The 23759-nt window shown below is 46.2% G+C and overlaps 3 protein-coding genes across 4 annotated transcripts; 2 read left to right on the top strand and 1 right to left on the bottom strand.

Annotated features, from left to right (window-relative positions):
* Positions 1 to 1988: 1988 nt before the first annotated feature.
* VPS72 (vacuolar protein sorting 72 homolog) lies at positions 1989 to 12651 on the top strand. The gene is made up of 6 exons (XM_001366446.3): positions 1989 to 2254; positions 9669 to 9821; positions 10032 to 10146; positions 11400 to 11576; positions 11802 to 11946; positions 12120 to 12651. The coding sequence occupies exons 1-6, from the start codon at positions 2138 to 2140 to the stop codon at positions 12505 to 12507; spliced, it is 1095 nt and encodes a 364-aa protein (XP_001366483.1). The 5' UTR covers positions 1989 to 2137; the 3' UTR covers positions 12508 to 12651.
* A 397-nt stretch (positions 12652 to 13048) lies between these two features.
* Positions 13049 to 17977, top strand: TMOD4 (tropomodulin 4). Its single transcript, XM_001371262.3, has 10 exons — positions 13049 to 13231; positions 14150 to 14287; positions 14493 to 14649; positions 15179 to 15295; positions 15557 to 15646; positions 15792 to 15922; positions 16018 to 16125; positions 16697 to 16840; positions 17040 to 17184; positions 17864 to 17977. The coding sequence occupies exons 2-10, from the start codon at positions 14165 to 14167 to the stop codon at positions 17884 to 17886; spliced, it is 1038 nt and encodes a 345-aa protein (XP_001371299.1). The 5' UTR covers positions 13049 to 13231; positions 14150 to 14164; the 3' UTR covers positions 17887 to 17977.
* A 363-nt stretch (positions 17978 to 18340) lies between these two features.
* SCNM1 (sodium channel modifier 1) lies at positions 18341 to 23426 on the bottom strand. 2 transcript variants are annotated; one of them, XM_001366391.4, is made up of 7 exons: positions 23297 to 23426; positions 21550 to 21620; positions 21188 to 21276; positions 21012 to 21109; positions 20814 to 20905; positions 18820 to 19017; positions 18341 to 18692 (listed from the first exon to the last, which is right to left on the bottom strand). In XM_001366391.4, exons 1-7 carry the CDS (start codon positions 23345 to 23347, stop codon positions 18593 to 18595), a joined length of 699 nt encoding a protein of 232 aa, XP_001366428.1. In that variant the 5' UTR covers positions 23348 to 23426; the 3' UTR covers positions 18341 to 18592. The 2 variants fall into 2 exon arrangements, with proteins under 2 accessions (XP_001366428.1, XP_007485473.1); XM_007485411.3 differs by lacking the exon at positions 23297 to 23426 and adding an exon at positions 22331 to 23112 and having other exon boundaries at positions 18537 to 18692.
* Positions 23427 to 23759: the final 333 nt, after the last annotated feature.

Raw genomic sequence — 23759 nt, 5'->3', positions numbered from 1 at the left:
GTCAACCTGTCACCCAACTGTGTCCCCAAGAAGCTGTTGACTTGGGAAAAACACAGAACTAGTAAATAGTCAGAAAAATACTCTTTAATCAAGGAAAGGGGGCTCAGTGTAATAGTAGGCCTCTACGCAGAGCTGCTCACTAACAACCACACAAAGTGTTTGAACTTGGGATGCTCTGGACATTGAACCCTGGAAGAGCCAACTCGTGCTAGATTGACAACTCCAAGAAACAAAATAATTTGGGGAATCTCTATACCATTTGGGGAGATCCAGGGGCAGGGAAAGATGATTGACATCACCATAGCTACAAAGAAAGTGGGAGTGTTCAAACTATACTGATAGAATACAATCAAGCTTGGGAAAGGAATCATAGCTAGAGGCTAGGGTGTAAGGGAAGGGGTTGCTTAAAATGGATTCTAGAGGATGGTAGCTGCCCAAGTGTGGGTCTTCTTGGGAAAGGATCTCTGATACAATAGTGAAGACTAAGACAAAAAGGGTACTTAGCTTAGTCCCACCTAACTAGGAACTGTTATCCTGAGATTCCTTTCAAAGTAGATTCTCACAGAAACAGTGAACAAGTACAAATTTTGGGGTCTTCTATTTACAATCTAGTCCTAAAACTTGGGGTTCATCAGATCGTACTAGGCTACAAGTTTGGGGTTTCTAGATTCCATGTTGACAAAGCTATAGCATGAGCAGTGACCACAGTCTGGCAAATGGGTCAAACTAGGTGGAGGGTAACTGACAGGCCTCAAGACAACTACCCCAAGCACTGAAAACTTCCCCCCATCAGAATCAGCAGATAAAAATAATTTGTTCCAATGGCCATGAAGGCAGATGAAGTAGGTACTATGATGTGCTTTGAGCTTGGTCAGACATCAAAGTTAACAAGGCATTCACTGCGGCCTGGGCCATCACCAAAAACTTTGCCTTGCTTCTGGACTTTGATGACACTGGAAGAGAGAGTAAGGCTGATAACTTTGTGAAAATCTTCTTCATTTAACTCTACCATGAGCACCCCTGATGTTATTGGTTCTTTTTTAAAACAAAAGTTGAAGGAAAGCTATATGAAGTTGATAGAGAGTCTGGAAGACCTAGGTTCAGATCTGGCCTCGGGCTACTTCCTAGCTATGTGATCCTGATCATGTCACTTAACCCCATTCCCTAGTCCTTAGAATTGATCCTAAAACAAAAGGCAAGGAGTAAACACACACACATTCAGTGGATGAACAACAGCTATTCTATTTGGTATAGGTCAAACCTTAAAGTGTTATATAAATGCTATTTATCTATCATGTATTTCCAGAGGAGTTGTAACAAACAAAAGATGTCTCCTATATAATTATAGCTAACATTTTTACAGTATAGTGCTTACTATGTGGCAGGTACTGTGTAATAAGGCCTTCACCAATATTATTTCATTTGAGTCCCACACCAGTCCTATGAGAAAGGTGCTGTTGTCATCCTCAGTATATATATGTATAAATGTATATAACATATACACACATATAATCATTCTTGTGTTGTTCTTAACACATCATTTCACATAAACATACTGACATAATCCACACATCATTTTAATAGCTTTGTTGACAAGTCAGTCCTTAAGAAGGTTATCCGATTCCTTGTTTTTGAAGGTGAAGACAACCTGAAAGCCTAGCGAGAGTAGGATTGGCAAAGGAAGAAGTCCTGTGTCTTAAAAAGGGCCTTAGCCTTGAAGTGAAAAGAACTGGTTCTAGTTCCTTCCTGCCATTAATTTGCTGGGTGACTGTTTCTGTTCTTTAAAATGAAGCTGAATGACATGGCCTTCCAGTTCTAATGCCACCGCCCAAAGACAGTTTGGGCTCAGACCTCTGACGCCTTTCAAGTAGAAGCTTGCGGGAAATTGACGAGAACTAAAAGCTGTTGAGCCAGAAGTGGACGGCCCTAGAAAGTGGGGGGCGGGGCCATCGAGGTTCTGGCAAGGAAGGGGAGGGGCCCAGAAGTGGGGAGGGGAGGAGTGAGTGAGTGCTCGGTGCTCAGTTGTTTCTGTCTGTGACGATTTCCCCTTTCCGGCGGCGAAGCTGGGCAGGCGGAAAGCGCCGAGCGCCGAGCGAGCCGGGGGCTGCCGCCGGTGACGGCTGCGGCCGGAGAAGGGATGAGCTTGGCCGGGGGCCGAGCACCCCGGAAGACCGCAGGGAATCGATTGTCTGGGCTCTTGGAGGCAGAGGAGGAAGATGAGTTCTACCAAACCACTTATGGGGGGTTCACTGAGGCAAGATCTGGGCCCGGGGAGGGGGCGGGGCTGCGCGGAAGGGTCTGGAAAAGGGGCGGGGGGGGGCGCTGAGGGATGCCCCCCCACTTCCTGTTTCCCCCTGAGTAGTTATCGGGAGGGGAGGGCAAGATTGGTATTTTGGGGTCCTCCACGGTTCCGAGCTATCGGCTAGGCCTGAGTTCCTCTTACACTCACTGGCTATGTTGCCCTGGGCAAGTCACTTCTCCACCTGCCTCAGTTTCCTCATCTGTACAGTCGAGTGGAGAATGATAATAGCCACCGTTTACCGAGCGCCTTATAAATGTTTCACGATGGCACCTACATCTCAGGGTTGTTATGGGAATAAAATGAGAAAATATTTGTAAAGCGCTTTTAAAATCTTAAACGGTTACACAAATGCTGTCCGTCATCATCGTTTATTCCCAGAGAAATAATAGTGAATATTAAAGATTGCAAAGCGCTTTATGCATAGTAGTTATTGTAATAGCTAACATTTATATAGCTCTTACTACGGTAGGCACTGTGCAAATATTATACTCTTCACAAATATTTCATTTGAGTCTCACCTAGTCCTATGACATAAATGCTATTATCCTTACCATTTTACAAATGAGGAAACTGAGGTTCCAAAATGTTAATTAGTAACTAGCACTTATGAAGCATTTTACAAATGTCTAATCATTTAAATCTCACAACAGTCCTAGAAAGTAGATACTAGTATTATCTCCCTTTTACAGAAAGGAAACTGAGGCTCTAAGAGGTTAAATGACTTGCCCAGTTCAGTCGTCTTCTTTTTTTTTTAACTTCCAGGGGAATGTTCTTAGCCACTAGTTGATTGAAGAAGGGTTTGGTTTGGAGATTATTAAACAATTAGTTTGTGAACACTTAGGAAGTGGTGATCACCCTGAACGTGTAATTTGCATGAGAACAAGTGATTGGAATTACTAAGAACAAGAGGCAGTTGATTGTGTAGTGGGCCTAGAGTCAGGAAGACTTGAGTTCAAATCCAGCCTAAATGATTACTTGCCTTCAATTCCTCATCTGTAAAATAGGGATAAAAACAATACTTACCTTCTTTCATCTTAGAATTCTATGTATGGGGGGCGACTAGGTGGCTCATTGGATTGAGAGCCAGGCTTAAAGACAGGAGGTCCTAGGTTCAAATGTGACCTTGGTACTTCCAAACTGTGTGACCCTGGAAAAGTCATTTAACTCCCACAACCTAAAAATGAAGGCAGTCTGGCATAATAATAATTGCTAGCAGGTTCTTTCTACTAAATATTTTTCATCAAATATGTAGATTAAGGTACAGATAGTATATTATCAAATTTATAAATAACATTAAGCTGAGAGAAAGTTTTGAATGACCTATATAGGGTTCAAAACTTTTGGCCTATGGATGTATCATGAAATTTAATAGAAATAAATGTAAAATACAGCACTTGGGTTAAAACTTCAACTTTATGAGTACAGAATGGGAGAGTTCACATGAAACAACAGTTCCTCTTAAACACATCCAGAAGGTTTCACAGTATCACATTTAGAAAGGAATCTTGGCATTCATCTAGTCCAACTTTACCCAAGTGGTAAGCCCCTCCCCACAGTATTTCCAACAAGTGCTTGTTCAGCCTTCTGATCATTGAATACCTCCAGTGGTGGGGAACTCAGTACTTCTACCTAAGCACATTTCAGTACTAGGTCAGTTCTGAGTGTTAGGAAGTATTTCTTTGTACTGAACATTAATCTGCTTTAATGTACTTTGCATTCATTGCTCCTATTTCATGCCCTTTGGAACAAAGCCAAACAAATCTAATTTCTCTTCTGAGAGTCTTTCATGTACTTGAAGGCAGTTACCATGTCTCCATTAGTCTCCTCTAGGCTAACCATCCCACTTCTTTCCATTGATTGATGTTGAGCATGTTTTATAGTCTTGCCACCCTCCTGCTTGCTCCTCTGTTTATGATCTGCATCTTGTCAGTGTTCTTCTCAACTACACCTGACTGAACATGAACTCCTTACCTGACCCAACTTGAGCAGGCTGCAGTGGAACTTATTGTTTTCTAGACCCTGTGCCTCTCAAGTGATCATCAAATGGTGTCAGCTTTATTGGCTGCCACATTACACTATTGACTCAAATTTAGCCTCACATTCATAGAAACCCCCACTCTTTTTTTACATGAACTATTATATAACCACTCTTCCCCATCCTGTTTTTGTGCAGTTGATTTTTTTGAGCCTAACTCTTGGACTTTATCCCAATAGTCATCCCTATTTCATTCACTGAAAAGTCAGTGCAAATCATCATTGAGTTATGGCTGCCAAAAAAACCTAATTTGATTTTAGGTGGCATTAAAGAGAGTATCCAGAGGGAGGGAGGTGATAATCTCATAGCAGTCTGTAGGAGTCATTCTTCATCGTCGTCATCACTGTCCTCAGGAACATCGGGTTCCGTTTTGAGAATCACATTTAAGAGACACTGACAAATGGGAACAGGTCCATTGAAGTATGTCATGTATACCATGAACACCATATCTCATGAGCATCAGTGGAAGGAATGGGTTTGTTCAGCCTGGAAAATCTTCCTACAGGAGGGCATTGACTTCAGATATTTAAACATCTGTCATATGAAAGAGAGACAGAACCTGTTGTATTTTGTTCCAAAGGGAAAAACTAGGAAGTTGCAGGAGGCAAATTTTAGTGCAGTATAAGAATTCTTTTTACCAATTAAAGTTATATTAAAAAAGGATAGACTACCTTGTGAAGAAGTGAGTTTCCTATCTTTAGAATAGTCTAGAAGGATATCCACATGCTGAGGATATTTTAGAGGGATTTCAGCATTGGGTAAAGATTAGTCTAAATCAGCGGTATCAGACATGCTCAAATTCTGTCCAAACCAGATTAAATTGTAATTGCTAGGACAGCTAAGGGGCTTGGTGGATTGAGAGCCAAGCCTAGAGATAGGAAGTCCTAAATTCAAATTTGGCTTCTTATTCCTTAGCCTGTGTGATCCTGGATAAGTCACTTAAGCCCCATTGCCTACCCCTTACTGCCCCTCTGCCTTGGAGCCAATGCACAATATTGGTTCTAAGTTTTAAGATAAGAGTTTTTTAAAAATGTAATTTGGAAATATTTGACAAAATAAAAATGCAGCAAAACACAGATGATGTTAATATGTGGTTTTCCAGGTCAATATGTACCAGCAGGTAGCTTGTTGGTCTCCGTTTCTATTTGAGTTTGACCCCACTAGACTATGAAGTTCTAGGTTTTCTTCTAATTCTAACATGACTCTAGTTTAAAAAATCTGTGACTTTCTCAAGGTCATCCTACCTTATTCCCTACTATTATTCACTGACCCATAGAGACATGTCTGATATTGAACTTGTAATCTTTCCTCTAAATCCATTTCCTCTTCCAGACTTGCATTTCAATCATTATTATCACTATTCTCTCCCATAGGCTCAGAACCTTGTATTCATCATGGACTTCTTCCCATATCTAATCAGTCACTAAATCTTATCCGGTTTCATTCCATTCACACTTTTTTGGTCTAGGCTTTCATGAATTAACTTGGGTTTCTGTCCCTTTATTGCTGTAGTCTCTTAACTGGTTTTTCTTTTCTGTAGTCTAACCTCTTTCCCAGATTACCCTATAAGCACAATGAGTTTAATCTTAAATTTAATCCTAAAACAATTTTTCATATTCCCAAACCCTACCTTCTGGTCAAAAACTTTCAAATGTTTCCTGTTATTTTCAGGGTAAAAAATATATTTCTTAGGCTGGCATTCAAGACTCTCTACAATATATTCCTTTTTTTTTTAATCTTTACCTTTCATCTTGGAATCAATACTGTGTATTGGTTCCTAGGCAGAAGAGTGGTAAGGGCTAGGCAATGGGGGTCAAGTGACTTGCCCAGGGTCACACAGCTGGGAAGTGTCTGAGGCCAGATTTGAACCTAGGACCTCTGGTCTCTAAGCCTGGTTCTCAATCCACTGAGCCACCCAGCTGCCCCCTCTACAATATATTGGCTCCAAGGCAGAAGAGTGGTAAGGGCTAGGCAATGGGGGTCAAGTGACTTGCCCAGGGTCACACAGCTGGGAAGTGTCTGAGGCCAGATTTGAACCTAGGACCTCCCATCTCTAGGCCTGGTTCTTAATCCACTGAGCCACTCAGCTGCCCCCTCTACAATATATTTTTTTTTAAAAATATATTTTATTTGATCATTTCCAAGCATTATTCATTAAAGACATAGATCATTTTCTTTTCCTCCCCTCCACCCCCCCATAGCCGACGCTCTACAATATATTCTTTTTTTTTTTTTTAAACCCTTACCTTCCTTCTTAGAGTCAATACTGTGTATTGGCTCCAAGGCAGAAGAGTGGTAAGGCCTAGGCAATGGGGGTCAAGTGACTTGCCCAGGGTCACACAGCTAGGAAGTGGCTGAGGCCAGATTTGAACCTAGGACCTCCCATCTCTAGGCCTGGCTCTCAATCCACTGAGCTACCCAGCTGCCCCCTCTACAATATATTCTTAACAAACTTTCTATCCTTATTTTCCCCTACCTGGATCCTTTCAGTCAGATTAGTCAAATCATTTGTCCCATAATTATACAAGTCATTCTTGCTTTTACCTTTGCCAGCCCAGTACCTGGAGCCCTTTCTTCCTCTTCTTATTTCTTTGTTGGGTTTCACTTCCTCTAGGAAGCCATTCCCAGTTACTTCCATTCTTAACGATTGTGCCCTCTCTGAAATCTTAATGCTTTTTGTCCATATCTCTTTCTTAAGCACTTATAAAAGGTGATTTTTTCATTATTAATCATTCTTCATAGGCAATGTGATATACTAGAAGAAGTCCAGGTCTTCAAACCCCCAAGTCTCAGCTTTTCTACTTATTAGCAGGATGAGCTTAGATGCATTGCTTAAATTTACTAAGCCTCAGTCTCCTTATTTGTAAAGTGGTCACACTTGTGTTCCCCATCTCACCACATTGTTTTTAGGATCAAAGAAGAAAGTGCATGTAAACTGCTTTGTAAACCTTTGTGAAAAAGGCCTCTGTTGTCATGAGCTATTATTATGATATGCTGCCTCCTTACCCAGACTATAAAATCCTTTATTAGACCATGTCTTATTCATCTTAATCCCATGAGCTTATTAGGTGCCTAATAAATGTCTGTTGACAGTGATCGTCTGGCAAGCATTCAGAACCTGTCATGTACAAACACTCTGCAAGGCACTATTTTTTTTTTTTAAATATATTTTATTTGATCATTTCCAAGCATTATTCGTTAAAGATCATTTTCTTTTCCTCCCCCCCACCCCCCATAGCCGACGCGTAAGTCCACTGGGCATTAGATGTTTTCTTGATTTGAACCCATTGCTTTGTTGATAGTATTTGCACTAGAGTGTTCATTTAGAGTCTCTCCTCTGTCATGTCCCCTCAACCTCTGTATTCAGGCAGTTGCTTTTCCTCGGTGTTTCCACTCCCATAGTTTATCCTTTGCTTATGAATGGTGTTTTTTTCTCCTGGATCCCTGCAAGTTGTTCAGGGACATTACACCGCCCCTAATGGAGAAGTCCATTACGTTCGATTATACCACAGTGTATTAGTCTCTGTGTACAATGTTTTCCTGGTTCTGCTCCTCTCGCTCTGCATCACTTCCTGGAGGTTGTTCCAGTCTCCATGGAACTTCTCCACTTTATTATTCCTTTTAGCACAATAGTATTCCATCACCAACATATACCACAATTTGCTCAGCCATTCCCCAGTTGATGGGCATCCCCTCGTTTTCCAGTTTTGGGCCACCACAAAGAGCGCAGCTATGAATATTTTTGTACAAGTCTTTGTGTCCATTATCTCTTTGGGGTACAGACCCAGCAGTGCTATGGCTGGGTCAAAGGGTAGATATTCTTTTGTCGCCCTTTGGGCATAGTTCCAAATTGCCCTCCAGAATGGTTGGATCAATTCACAACTCCACCAGCAATGAATTAGTGTCCCTACTTTGCCACATCCCCTCCAGCATTCATTACTTTCCTTCTCTGCAAGGCACTATTGAGTGTGGTCTCTTGGGGAATTTCATCAGTCAAAATATATTTGTGTGTATACATATAAAGACACAATTATGTTTTTACACACACACACACACACACACACATATATAATGAACATGAATGCAAGGTAGAATATGCTGAGTATGTAAGGGAGATACTAATAGCTATGGAAGTTTAGAAGAGGGAAAAATCTTGGAATTAGAGTGGAAATAGGTCTTCTAAGCCATCTAGCTCATTTTATAGATGAGGAAGTTAGAATGCTCAGAGACTAAACAGCTTGTCCAGGGTCACACTATTCAGTTATTAAAGAAGGAGGCCTTGGACTCAAAAGCCCTGGTCTTGGATTCTAAGTACAATGTTCTTTCCAAAAAAAAAGAAAAATGGGGCAGGAAGGTGTTTCAGTGGATAGAGGTCTGGAAACAGGAGGTCCTGGGTTCAAATGTGGCCTCAGACTAGCTGTGTGACCCTGGGCAAATCACTTAACCCCCACTGCCTAGCCGTTACTCCTCTTTTGCTTAGGAATAGATACTTAGTATTGGTTCTAAGGTAGAAGGGCAAAGGTTTAAAAAAAGGGCAGGTGGATAATGCCTGGAAGAATTTTAATATTTCTTTTTTTTTTTAACCCTTTAAACCCTTCTGTTTTGGAATTAATACTGTGTATTGGTTCCAAGGCATAGGGGTGGTAAGGGCTAGGCAATGGGGGTTAGGTGATTTGCTCAGGGTCATACAGCTAGGAAGTGTCTTAAGACCAATTCAAACCCAGGACCTCCCATCTCTAGGCCCAGCTCTCAATCCACTGAGCCATCCAGCTGCTCCCAGAATTTTAATATCTCTAAAGCATGTCCTTATCCATCATTTTATTTCATCCTTATGGGGTAGCCAGGATAGATATCAGCATCCACATAACCAAGACTTGAAGAAATTTAGCTCATCCAAAGTCACAAATAATAATTGTTGGAGGCAGAATTAGAAGTCCTCATTGTTGGAAGTGGGGATGGGGGAACACCCAGTGGATTCTGTCTAGGTAATCTTCTTGGTGGAAGAGAAATGATCATAATCATAACAATAGCTAGTACTTAGCATGATCATGGACTTACTATATAGCAGGTTTTACAGGTAGTCTCTCATTTGATCCTCAAAACAACCCTGCATTGTAGGTGCTATTGTTATCCTCGTTTTATAGTTGAGGAAACTGAGGCAGTCAAGGTTAAGTGACTTGTCCAGGGATATGCAGCTAATCTGAGGCTGGATTTGAACTCAGATCCTTCAGACTCTAGGCCTAGAACTCTAGCCACTGAAGAAGAGATATCCCTAACTCATGAGTGACCACGTTCGGTGTTGACCAAATTCTCATTTTCTTCTTCCTCCAGGAATCTGGTGATGATGAATATCAGGGGGACCAGTCAGACACAGAGGATGAAGTTGACTCTGATTTTGACATTGACGAAGGAGATGAGCCCGCAAGTGATGGGGATGGAGATGAACCCAGAAGAAAGCGTCGTGTAGTCACCAAGGCCTATAAGGTGAAGTGGGGACCCTGGGTTCGGGGAGGGACTGCCCTAGCCCCGGCTTCCCCGGATTCTAGTGGCTCCTGTTGGCTTTCCCCAATCTTCTAGGTTTTTCCTATTCCAACTCAACTCCCTCAGTCTTTGGGCTCCCTTCTGTAGGCCCCAGGTTCTTGTTCCTTCTCCTTATCCCTCAGCCCCTGGTCTCTGATCCCAACCTGCCCCCAGGAGCCTATCAAGAGCTTGAGGCCTCGAAAAGTAAGCACCCCAGCGGGCAGCTCCCAGAAGACACGGGAGGAGAAGACACTGCTACCCTTGGAGCTGCAGGATGATGGCCTGGACAGTGAGTGGGGGGGGCTGGGACGGACTGTTTGGAAAGGATGGGGAGGCTGTCTTAGTGCATCTCAGTCCTGGAAGAGCCTACCATCTACTCCTCCACCACCATTCAGAAATAGATTTAAAGGGTTGCAGTGGAACCAAAAATACACCCAGGGTTAACTTGGTACTTACATGTACAAGGTGTCCTTGTGAGTACACAATAAAGAACAAGTAAAAGGGGCAATGGGGTGGCACAGGGAATAGAGAGCCAGACCTGGAGGCAGGAGGTCCAGGTTCAAATCTAGCCTCACACTTCCTAGCTATGTGACCCTGGACAAGTCACTTCATCCCTATTACCTAGCCCTGACCACTCTTCTGCCTTAGAACTGATACTTAGTATTGATTTTAAGACAGAAGATAAGAGTTTAAAAAAGAACAAGTGAAGAAGAGACTTAGTTTCTTCCACTAGGGAGCCAAAGCCTGATTTATAAGCAAAGATTTGTCAGTAGAGTAAATACCTTCTAGCCGGCTCTTCCTTTGGGTGAGCCACTTGTGAACTAAACACAGTAAATATTTCATTCCAGACTTTCTTCTGGCTCTCAGCATCCCTCTGGCACACATTTCCTTGTGCTCAGAGAATGGAAATTTATTTGAGATTAGGATTAGCTGCATCACAGCAGAATTAGGAAAATAAATATTTTGTTCCTGGAAAACCAGTGTTTGCAGGCTGCCTGTTAATTCTGTGGAGGTGATCATTCTGTATTTCTTCTCTGCCTTCATAGCTAATCAAGAGTAGGATGATGAGAGGATTTGGAGGAGAAAAAGATGATCTAGCTCAACTCCTCCATTTTGTACATGCGGAAACTGAGGTTCACCAAAGTTTGGTGATTTGCCTGAGGCCTCATGGGTAGAAAGTAGCAGAGCCAGAGTTTAAAAAGTAGATAAAAGGGGGATAGTGGCGGTGTAGGGAAGCTAGGTGACTCAGTGGATGGAGAGCCAGGCCTGGAGATTGGGGGATCCTGGGTTCAAATGTGACTTCAGACACTTCCCAACTGTGTGACTCTGGGCAAGTCACTTAACTCCCATTGCTTAGCCTTTACCGATCTTCTGCCTTGAACCAATATTAAGTCTAAGATGGAAAGTAAGGAGTTTAAAAAAGGTGTTGTTGGGAATTTGTTGCTTTGGGGAAAGGAGCTGAGTGAATGTGAGTGGGTGGGCTTCTTGGAGGAGGTGGTCCTGAGTGACAAGATGTCTCCCCTTCTCTCTCTGTCTATCCAGGCCGGAAGTCAATGCGCCAGTCTACAGCTGAGCACACTCGCCAGACATTCCTCCGGGTTCAGGAGCGTCAGGGCCAGTCGAGGAGACGGAAGGGCCCGCACTGTGAGCGACCACTGACCCAAGAGGAGCTCCTCAGGGAAGCCAAGATCACGGAGGAGCTCAACCTGCGTTCCCTGGGTCAGTAGGGAGCCTGGGGGGCAGCAGAGAGAAATTGGAAAGACCCAGGGAAGGAGACAGGAGGTTTAGGGTGCCGATGGGGAGCCTCGGGACTGTGTGAATGACACGGCTGCGGTGTATCCCCAAGAGGAGGCTCTGAGGGCTGGGGATGATGTGGGGGAGGCTGCGGGCAGCTGGCCAGGTGCGCTTCAGCAGGGAGGGTCTGACTTTCCCTTCGTCTCCCAGAGAACTATGAGCGGCTGGAGGCAGACAAGAAGAAGCAGGTTCATAAGAAGCGTAAATGTCCGGGGCCAGTGATCACCTACCATTCCATGACGGTGCCCCTGTTGGCCGAGCCTGGGCCCAAGGAGGAGAACGTGGACGTGGAGGGGTGAGTGGGATAGTCCCGCCTGGGTCCTGTCCCCGGCCCACCCTCTCGCTCCCTTTCCACTCCCCTCCTTCCCCCGGCCATTTTCGGTGTCTGTCCCTTATGGTTGGGTCCTCCATTCTCCCTCTCCGCCTCCTCCTCATCGTCTTCCTCTTTGTGTCTCTCCTCTCCGTCAGGCTTGAGCCCACCCCTGTGGTGTCGGCTGTGGCTCCCCACTCTGGAGCGGGGCCGGTGCTGCCCCCCGCGCGGTGCTCACGCACGTTTATCACCTTCAGCGATGACGCCACGTTCGAGGAGTGTTTTCCTAGGGGAAAGCCCCCCAAGATCCCCGTGCGTGAGGTCTGCCCCGTCACCCATCGTCCGGCCCTGTACCGAGATCCCGTCACAGATATCCCCTACGCCACGGCGAGAGCCTTCAAGATCATCCGCGAAGCCTACAAGAAGTACATCACGGCCCACGGACTGCCGCCCGCCGCCTCCGCCCTGGGCCCCGGCCCGCCGCCCCCCGAGCCCCTCCCTGGGCCCGGGCCCCGGGCTCTCCGCCAGAAAATCATCATCAAGTGAAAGGACGGCCGTCCTCGGAGACCCCGCGTGTGCCCCGCGTCACCTCGCCTCTTCCTCTCGTGTTCCTCCTCCTTCCCTCTCGCCCCGAGCCACCTGCCTGGGGCCCGTCTGTATTTTTTAATCTAATAAAAATTGGAAAACTCCCGTGTGCCCTGCCTTCTGTGGAGTGGAGGAGAGATGCTGGCTCCCAGGCAGAAGAGTGGGAAGGGCTAGGCCAAGGGGGTGAAGTGACCTGCCCAGGCTCACACAGCCAGGAAGGGTCTGAGGCCACATTTGAACCCAGGACCTCCCGACTCCAGGCTCCGGGCTCCATCCACTGGGCCATCCAGCATCCTCTTTGCATTTTTCTGATCCAGCACAATCCATAATCTACACATAGTTTACATCCGGGGCGGCCTTGTCGAAGGCAGGGGCCACCTCATTCTTATGCCACCGTGCCCTCCGTGCCCGGCATGTCCTAAAGGAGCCAGCCAGGACTGCAGCAGTCCAGGTGCCCAGAACAGCCAGAGCAGTTGTCATGGCCCGTACTGGCCACTAGGGGGTCTGGGGGCGGGCGGGTGTGTGGGGGTGTACATGCGATCTCCCACCCCCACCCCCCACCTGGCCAGAACCAAAATAATAAAATGCTGAGCTCACCGCTCCCCTTGCCCCCTCCCCCAGCACAGGGCTCCTCCTGCCGCCCGGCCAGTGCCCAGGCAGAGCAGACAGACCGACAGAAGGGGAGGTGAGAGGGGAGGGGGCGGCTAGGATCCGCGGGGTGGGGGGGAGCCTGGCCGGGATCCGGGAGGGGTGGGAGAGCCCCAGGGAGCCGGGGGCTCAGTGTCTGTGGCACACCATCTGTCACCCAGGCTGCCTTTCCAGCCCCCGGTGTCTCCACCACTGAGGGTCTGGGTGGTCTACACAAGTGCAGGCGTGTGGAGATGGGCGCGTCTCCCCTCCCCGCCTTTAGGCCCCCACCTGGTGTTTCTGGAAGAACCCGACCCCAAATGATAAGGCACGAAGCCATTCCTCCCTCACCCCCAAAGACGGCCAGTGTCACCTTCCGCTAAGGGCAGGCGACCCTCTGGCCTCGGCTTCCTTGCCCTGTCCGCCTGGAGGGGTCCCTGTCCGCTCTCTGAGGGCTCATACGCTTCAAAGGCACAGGACCTGTGCTTCGGGCGCCCCCAAGCCTCCCCCCATTGCGGGGGAAAGAGGAGCAGCTGGCTCCGGCTTGCCATTCCCAAGCCCTCCAGGCTCTCCCTGGCCAGTCTTAAGGAAAGGCTGGATTGACTGAGAGGGGGAGGGGGAATTTCCCCGAAGCTTCCCCCCCCCTTCCATAGGGACTAGGCAGGGGCCCAAGAGATGTTGGCAATGGCCCCAGGCAGCTGTGTTGGGGGGGAGAGGGGCAGGAGAGGTGCTGACGGGCGGGCGAGGGTGTGGGCTGGGTGTGCACTGCTGCCAGGGCTTCCCATAGGGTAGTAGCCTGAATATTAGGGATCCTCATCTGGGCTAATGGAAGCTGGAGAAGCAGGGAAGGCAAAGGAAGATCTCTCCTGCTGAACCCATCCCACTTCTTCCTGCCTCCTGCCTCCCCCCAGCATCCTGCCTCTCCCTGAAGGCTCATCACCTCTTGTGGGTCCAACAATGTCCCCATGTTTCCCAGGCTCTGTGGAACACCATGTCATCCTACCGGAAAGAACTGGAAAAGTATAGGGACATTGATGAAGATGAGATCCTGAGAAGCCTGAGCCCCGAGGAGCTGGAGCAGCTGGACGCCGAGCTACAGGAAATGGACCCTGAAGTAAGGCCATTGGATGGGAAGATGGTCTAGAGTGGGGACCTGAAGAACATCCTTCATCCTCTAGGGAGGTGGGACCAGGGAATCCCAGAGTCCAAGGGGGTCAGAAGGGGGATCTGAAGAGGCTTCAGAGAACCCTAAGGGTGTCCCAAATTGGGGAGTGGGGAGTCTGAGCTGGTACTTCCCCCTACTCCTACCCCCTCCCAAGAACATGCTCCTGCCAGCTGGGCTAAGGCAACGTGACCAGACAAAGAAGAGCCCTACGGGGCCCCTGGACCGGGAAGCCCTGATGCAGCACCTGGAACGGCAAGCCTTGGAGACTAAGGAGCGAGATGACCTGGTGCCCTTCACAGGAGAGAAGAAGGGTACAGGAACCTTAGTGGGCCACTTGGCCTCTCACCCTATTATTTTATTCCATATCATTCACAACTCCCTTTTTCCCCCCTCTCCCTCAGGCCCATCATTCCCATTTGCAAACCCTGTAGTCCAGCCATTCCATATTTCTTGAGTTCTGTGAAGTACTACTCCACTGGGGGTTGGAGGAAGAGAAATCCCAACATCCAGACCTTGAATTCCTCTGTCTTATTGCCATAGAGACCCAGAGATGCTATTCTCTAAGTCTTCCATTTTCCCCAGGAAAGCCATCTTTCCTCTCAGTTCCAAGTCCCATGTATCTTGACAGTCTAGACCCTAGGCATTCACTCCTCTGTACTAACCAGAGTTTAGGCATTGCCAATACCCAGGCTGATAGGAGACCCAGATCTTGTGCTATCCAGATTTACAGAGAACCTAGGTAATGCAGGAGCTTGGGTAGGGAGGATGAGGGCAGGCAAGAAACCAAGGTTATAGGCTAGAAAAAATGTTTCCCTTTGCTGACTTCCATCCTCCTGCCAGGGAAACCATTCATCCAACCTAAGAGGGAAATCCCTGCGGCAGAACAGATCACTTTGGAACCTGAATTAGAGGAGGCATTGGCCAAGGCCACAGATGCTGAAATGTGTGACATTGCAGGTGGGCAACCTGGTGTCAAAAGGTGGGATTGGTCATGAGGCATGTGGGGAAAGAAGAATACATTGAATTAATGGGGTGTGGGACAGGGGGATGTTTGCAAAGGGCTACAAAACGTCCTGGGCTAATCACTGGAGGAGTTATCAGTCCCAGCTAGGCTGAGGCCACATCTTCTTCCCCTCCCCTGTCCCCAAACTTATTGTGGGAGGTGGATTGTTATCACTCCTCCTCCTTTTCTCATGTGTTCCCATTACTATTCCCTAGCCATTCTGGGGATGTACACACTGATGAGTAACAAACAGTACTACGATGCCATCTGCAGTGGAGAAATCTGCAACACTGAAGGCATCAGCAGTAAGTGTATGCTAAAGGCTTGGCATGAAAACCAGGGGGCTACTGCAATGAGGGCAGAGGGGTGGGCATAAGGGCCCTCAGGAATAGTAGGATAGCAGGGACAGGGGAACATGGGGGATTCCTCCCTCCTCTCCACCCCTTCTAGGTGTGGTACAGCCTGACAAATACAAGCCAGTACCAGATGAACCACCAAACCCTACAGACATTGAGGAGACATTGAGGAGGGTTCAGAGCAATGATCAAGGGCTGGAGGAGGTGAACCTCAATAATATGCAGGTGCTGGATTTGACCCCACCCCCAAGGAAATGATTCATTCCAAGGGAAGGCCTCATTGTGGAGAGAAACCTGAATATTTCTTTTCTGACTGATAGGACATCGCAGCACCCATTATTACTGAGCTGTGCCAGGCAATGAAGAGGAATACCTATGTCCGGAGGTTCAGCCTAGTAGCTACTCGAAGTGGTGACCCTGTAGCCAACGTGAGTCCTGGGGGCTTATCCTAATTACATTCCTCTCACCTCAGCTTGAACCCCCAAGAATGCTCCTTAGTCTACCCCCTACCCTGCCCCTGGATTCCTTTTCCCTTAACTCTGTCTGGTCTCCCATTCTTTTTAACCCCAAAATACATGAAATCATAAACTTATATGGTTAGAAGGAACTCAGAGGTTCTCTAGTCCAACTCCACTCCATTCCCCCCTATTTTACAGTTGAAAAGGTAACAAGATCACACAAGCACCAACCTATTCTCTTCCCAGAATGGCATGTTTCTCCCCAGCCTGGGAACTAACCCAGGTCCTAGCAATGAAAGGATTCATGACCTCTAAGGTGCCTTCCAGCTCAGTCTGAGTCTATGAGCCAGATAGTTCACAAAATCCCTCTCTCCTCAAGAACTATACTGTTCCCTTTTTTCCTCTCATTTTGTCTCACTCAGCTCCACTCTGGCCTTGTTGTCCCCCAAAATCCCTCCCAGAGACTTGTTTTCCACTTGCTCCTCATTCTTTCTGCTCCCAGTGACGTTTGCTCACTTAGCCCCATGTTCCTGTCTTTCAGGCTATAGCTGAGATGTTGCGGGAGAATAGGAGCCTTCAGAGCCTCAACATTGAATCCAACTTCATCAGTAGTACAGGGCTCATGGCTGTGCTAAAGGCTGTTCGGGAGAATTCCACACTTACTGAGTTAAGGGTGGATAACCAGGTTAATACCGTCCTCCTAGATATCTCCTCTTTCCCAAACCCTAAAGAATCAAGATGGCACCCTTGACAATCCCAGCTCTGGAACACCCTTACTCCTGACCTCTCAGGGATGCCAGTAACTGTGGGGTGATAGTCAGTGATCAGAAGGGCCTCTATTCCCTCCATGTCAATGACCCCTGCCCCTGCCCTCAACCTTCCAGCGTCACTGGCCAGGTGATGCTGTAGAGATGGAGATGGCTGCCATGCTGGAGCACTGTCCATCTATAGTACGATTTGGATACCATTTCACACAGCAAGGACCTCGGGCTCGGGCAGCTCGAGCAGTGACCCACAACAATGAATTACGTGAGTGACCACTATGTTGGAGGGAGGAGGGGACATTTCGGGGTTAGTTCTTCCTACATTAAATTCAGTAAGTGGCTGACTCGGGAAATTCCAACAAATTTGCGGAGCCATGCTCTTTCCAAAGATGGTTTTGAGTGGCTAACCAAGTGGTGAAGTACTTTCTGTACACATTGAGCCTTTGATGGTTTTGTGATCTCTCTTCAACTGTACAGATCAAAACCCAGTCATTTCTTCTTATCCTTTGGAACTCAATCCATGTCCTTCAGTAAATCATTCACAGACAGTTCAGCTAATGTGCTTCCTTTAGACATCTTGTCATTGCAGGGCTATACCAATGGAATGTAGGGGTTATCTATCCCTTATTCCATGATCTCATAGATGAGCAAACTCTCGCCTTCTGCATTTTCCAGTCCATACGCTTGGTTTCCTGCCTAATCTCTCTGATGACATTACTTCCACACAGATCCCTAGGAAATATAAGTGTCCAGAGAACAGATCCTAGGAGGTAGAGGGCAGTTTTATTAGGGGGACAGAGGAGCACAGAAGGTAGATGTTCTAAGGTGCTATCTTCCCAGGAGTTCTTGGGGGAGGAAATAACCAAAGAAAGATTATTCCTCTGAACAGACTCAAAGCAAGAGCTTGGGTACAGATCTATTTCTTAATCTTCCTACCTATATAGGTCGACAGCAGAAGAAGACATAATGCTGTTCTTCCCTGTCAATTAAAGCTGGGACCCCTGGATGCTGGAATTCCCATCTCCCCTTCCTGTAAATAAAGGTCTTTTTGCCCACTTCACCTGCCTCCTTCCTTGGCCTGTGACTGGGAAAGTGTGTGTGTGTGATCTTGGCATTAAACACTACCCCCTTCCCAGGGTGTCTGCCAGTTCACTAGGGGATTATTTATACCCCGGAGATCAGCAGGTTCTAGGCTCAGGTTACCACTAATGGGAGGGAGAAATCCTTCCCTTTACCAGTCCCCTTATGCCTCTGACACCACCTCCCACCACACACACACACACACACACACACACCCTTCTCTTTATTTCCACTCAGTGCCTGGTTACTCCAGTACTTCCTAAATTTGGCCAAGCTGGAAAGCAGGAAAAGCCCCTGTGGAAATAGGAGGAGATGGCAGGGGGAGTAGAGGTAGGAAAGGCTTCTGACAACTCAAAGGGCAGAGTCCTGCCCCATATACTTTATTAATAGGGCAAAAGGCTGGGTGCAGCTGACGCTTGGCATGGCTCTGGAAGGGATGGGTGTGGTATAGGGAATTGTGCAGCCTGCAGGGCTAAAAGAACCTGATATAGTGGTATGGTACACAGAGCCAGACCTTAGAGGAAGAAAGAAGTTAGGTTCCTAGCATGTTCTCTGATTTATTTAAATGAAATGGACAGGGAGTTAGGAGGGTATTAATCTAAGGGGAGATCTGGGGGTTCCTCTTCATCAGAATCAAACTCTACATTCTTATCTTTTACCCATCTACCTCTTCCATCCTGGAGCCAACCAGAGCTGAAAAAGATCAGAAAAAATATATTTGGTCAGAATGAAGGATGAGGGTGACAAGAGGGAGAGAGAAGGTAGTAGAGAAGAAAACAAGACGAAGAGATGAAGAAAAGCAATGCATGAGGCCACTCACCTACGCAAGGTCAGATAATGGTCCAATGCTCTTTGTTTGGCAGGACTCAAGGGCACAGGGGTTGGGGTTGCTGCTGAATCCTTGGCCTTTATATCACCCTCAGACTCAGGTGCTGTACCAGCCTTCTTGTATGAGGGTTCATCAATCTGTGGGGGCCTGAATGAAGGGTGGGGAGCTGAGGGCGAAGGAGTTTCTGGTCTGAGTGAGAAGGAACAAAGTTTAAGGTATTCATATACAAGATAAGTTCCAAATGGGCACACAATTTAGACATAAAGGTATCATAAGCAAAATATGGAACACAGAAAAAATTACCTATCAGATCTATGGAGAAGAGATGAATTCATGATCAAACAAAGGGATAAAGAGGTTATAAAATGATTATAAAATATGAAAAAGCTTTTGAACTAACAAAGCTACTAAAATTAAAAGAAAAGAAGGAAATGAAAAAATCTTTGCATCAAATTTCTCTGATAAAGGTTTCATTTCTAAAATAAACAGGGAAGTGAGTCAAATTTTCAAGACTTAAGAGCCATTCCCCAACTGATAAATGGCCTAAGAATATGAATAAGCAGCTTGCAGAGAAATAAACCCAAGATGTCACTAGCCATATGAAAATAAGCTCTAAATCCATGTTGGTGATCCTATGGCATGAATGCCAGAGCATGCTAGAGGAAGTTGCTCCCTTCCCCCTCTCTACTCCTGCCTGAGGACATTTCTCACAAGATCTGTCCCCCTCTGCCCAGCAACCCAATGGGAGCGCTTCCTCCCTCTCCTGTCAAGGGTAAGGGGTGGGGTAGATCATATACTGTATGTGGGTTGCAGTTTGGGCACTTGGTTTCTAAAAGGCTCGCCATCACTGCTCTACATCAATAATTACTAGAGAAATGAAAATTAAAACATGAGCATCTCATTGGCTAAAATGACAACAGAGGAAAATGACAAATGCTAGAGGGGATTTAGGAAAACAGGTACATTAATATGCTATTAGTAGAGCTGTTAACTAATCATTATGGAAAGCCATTTGGAACTATGCCTAAAAAGCTATTAAACTGTACATACCTTTGACCCAGTGATACTGCTACTAGGTCTATATTCCAGAGATAAAAGAAAAAGAACTCATATCTAAAAATATTTATAGCAGCTTTTTTTTTTTTGTGGGAGCAAAGGACTGAAAACTAAGGGAATGCCCATCCATTAGGGAATGGCTGCATAATGGAATATTATCATTCTGTGAGAAATGATGAAATGGATAGTTTTATAAAAATCTGGAAAGACTTGTATGGACTGATGCAAAGTGAAGTGATAATTTATATAACAGCAATATCATAAATATAATCAGCGATGAAAGATTCTGATTGATACAATGACAAAACATAATTCCAAAGGACTCATGCTGAAACATACTATCTTTCTCCAGATGGAGAGAGATGTCCTGGGAGTGCAAACTGAGGTCTATTTTCTTCTTAATTTTTTTTTGTCCTGGACAAGAGTAATGTAGAAAACTATACAAATTTGTAATGGATTTTGCTTTTCTTTTACATGTTGGGGAGTGAAGGAATCAGTCATGTTCTTTCCCTGACATATGAGGGAGGAACCTTCTGTTTCTCCTATCTCAGAAGCAACTATTATTGATCATTTTGCCCACCCATACCCAAAGTCTGTACTATGATTCTCCTTCCCATTTTCTCACCATTTGGTATTCCCTTGTCTTCACATCTTTTTATTACTAAAATTGTTCATTCAACAGTTATTATGCATCCTCTGTGCTAGATGCTGGAGGAAATAGAATGTTAAGACAAAATCTCTGTCCTTGTCAGGTTTTATAGTTTAGTAATAAATGCTTTTAAATAGATTTCCCCATCTTTGAGCCTTCTCTTTTCTCACTATCTTCTTATTCCTCTAATTTCCTTGTTTTTCTATAATCACTGCTGCCATTTTCCTGCCTCCATCCTCTCATTTTACTTTGTTTCTTTCTCTCTTCTATCCAAAATTACCTGTTCTTCTGCCGTCGACAGCAACTGTTATAATTCGGGGCTCTGCGTAGGGCACTTTGGGTGATTAAACGGGTCTGGGCCAGCAGAGGAGCCTGATGGAAAGGAGAGATAAATCAATGCTCTCAGATCTAGGGGAACAAGATACTTCAAATCTGGGATGGAAGCTCTTCCTGGGACAAACCTCCTTTTCCCAGTTACCTGGTCCCCTGACTTCTCAGTTCTCCATTCTTCCTGCTGTTTTGGATTCTGTTCTTCTCCTTTCCACTGTTGCTTCTTGCCATAGAAATCTTTCAGGCCTGATAGAGAAGGGGCTATCAGCATGGCTCAAGAAGGCTCTGTTAACATAATTCTTTGCTTTTTACCCTTTAACTTACTAGCCAAGTGCCTCTTCCCTGCACGGTGGGCAGTCAACATGGTCAATGTGTCCAATACAGGCCGGTGGGGACAGACAGCACAGGCAAATCTGGAGGGGAAAGAAGGGTAAAAGAGTTGCAATAGGCACAAGGATCTTTGCTTTTGATTATCTCAAGGTTATTCTTCTCTTCTCCCTTCCTAGATCTTCCTATTCCTTTTTCACCCCATAGATTATTCCAGTCACCCTGTCCCCCCCTGCCCTGCCCCCTCTCACTCACCACTCTCCTTCCCTCTCCTGGAGCCCAAAGGCTTTAGTAACTAATATTTTCTTTTCATCATCCCCTTGGTTATCTACTCAAGTCTGACCTTTCCTAGATCTCACCGTCCATCTCGAAGCATCAATGCCTCATCTTCTGGGATATAACTGGCCAGCAAGTCCCCAACTCTCCGCTTCTAGAAAATAAATAGGCAAGATGTGGTCCAATGCTGTAACCAGGAATTCTGGTGTCAAGGTCAAGGGGGTGAGTGGGCAAGGGAGAAATTAGGGAAGACCAGTTGGCCAAAGGTCAGTCCTGGGCAGGAAGTTAGGTGGGGCCAATCCATGGATGCCTTTATCTTGTAAGTGAAGGCCCTAAGATCCCATCTCAGGGGTACATACAGTCATCATTTCTGTTGGGCCATAACAAGCTTTCCTGTGAGCCACAATTATGTCAGGGGAGGCAAGGGAACCTAGACTATACCTCCCCTACCACATCTCAATGAGTCTCCAAGTTCTGATATTTCAACTCCTTACCACAAGAACAGCAAAGGTAGTAGAAGAGGGAGAGAAAGTATTCTACCTCAAACCTGGAATATAGGGACACAGGAGTAGGGAAATCTGGGAACAAGTATGCTGGATTTCTGAATTTGGATTCAGAATCCTCAGCCCCATCTCATTTGACACCCACTTCATCTTACTACAGAACCCCACTCCTGCTGTCATGTCTTTGGGGAACATTGATAACTAAAGCTTTTTAGACTGCTCGGAAAATTTCCCTTCTTTGGCTGTTGGGAGATGGAAGGAAAACTTTTTGTTGCTAATTTCCGTTTATTTTGCAGCAGAAGCTCAAACCTTACCTAGGACTTGCTAGGAGCCAAGGCAAAATACATGAAGACTTTCTTACCTTAGATGGCTCCCTTCTCTGCCCTAGGAAGGAACTGAGCTGTAAACTTAGGAACGAAATTGCAATTTATTCAATAAATCTGTTAAAGTTTTGCCTCCAAAAAGTTCTCTAATGAGATTTGTGTGCAATATTTTTGGATTGTGCTAAACCAGCACAATAAAGACAATTTAAAAAGGGTATCCAGGGTAGAAGTTAGGTGAAAAAGAGAGAAGCGCTGCCCATGGACGTCAAATAATTTGAGAAACGGAAGGACAATGTCTGTTTTCACATTTAATTTCATTAGTTTGTCTGTGACCTGCCCCTGAAGTCGATCAATGGTCAATAAACATTTAAGCGGCTACTATGTGCCACAAACTGTATATGACGGGGATACAAATATGAAAAAGAATTTATAATCTAATGGGGTAGTCTAATCTAATCACGGAGTTTACAATCTAATGGGGAGAAGACAACAAACAAAAGAAAGCTGAGAAGTGGGAATCGGGGAGGTGTCAAGTACAAAATGAAAGCTGTTTAATGGGATATCTGTCCCATCTCTTCTAGCTCTGCCCTCCAAACAGAGGAGGTAAAGAGCACAGATGAGGTGGAGTACCAAGGCCTATTGGTTCTTGCAAGATGAATGCAATTTCTCCATAAGAATATACAGGCGGCATGGTGAAGAAAATAAAAAAAATCCAAAATAAGTGCTGAAGATAGAAGTGGCATCCATCTAAATTTCCTCGTCTGAGGAAAAGCCATGTGTGTCCCACCCTAGTTCTGGCTCTAGGGCGGTCTACCGGAAGAAGAGAAGGAGAGCGACACCTCCTGGCCCCCGTAGTTTCCTAGCTGCCCTCCCCTCTTCAACCCCTCCCCAAATCCCTTTTCCTTTTTCCCTCTTCTCCTCCCTTCCCCGCACAGACCCGCCCCTTGGGGTTGCCGGGGCAACAGGTAAACCTCGTCTCAGGGGCGATAACTGCCCACTCTCACCTTGAGCACGTTCAGCTGGCTCCAGTCGTCGCCCTCCCTCTTGAAGGACATAGTGTCTATCACAGCCCTCTTCCACAAAATATAACAGGTCCTCCACCCAGACTCCAGCGCCTTCACAGCATCCGTAGCGTCTGCGGGGGCGGGGCGAGGGAACGATATTTTTTGGTTGGTTGGTTTCGTGCTTCCGGGACCGGTGCTTCCGGGGATGCGGGAGCACCTTCTCCGCGGCTCCGTCTGATTGGCCTCGAGGAGAAGGGACTACATTTCCCAGCGTGCATTTTGGTTCCGCAGCTCTCTGGGAATCCAAGTCTTGCTCAGGGGTCTCCTGAGCCCTGGTGGGCTTTAAACTGGAGGGTTCGGCCTTGTCTCCTGCCCCTGGACCCTGCATGGGTGGCGGCCCCTTCCGCTCGGGCCGGGGTGGGAAGCTCGCCCAGCCGTGCTCTCGAGGACGCCTCTAGGCCCC

Source organism: Monodelphis domestica, chromosome 2 (assembly GCF_027887165.1).
Source record: "Monodelphis domestica isolate mMonDom1 chromosome 2, mMonDom1.pri, whole genome shotgun sequence".
NCBI classification, from domain to species: domain Eukaryota; kingdom Metazoa; phylum Chordata; class Mammalia; order Didelphimorphia; family Didelphidae; genus Monodelphis; species Monodelphis domestica.
The sequence above is the reverse complement of the archived record's forward strand: the minus strand, read 5'-3'. Positions and strand labels throughout refer to the sequence as shown.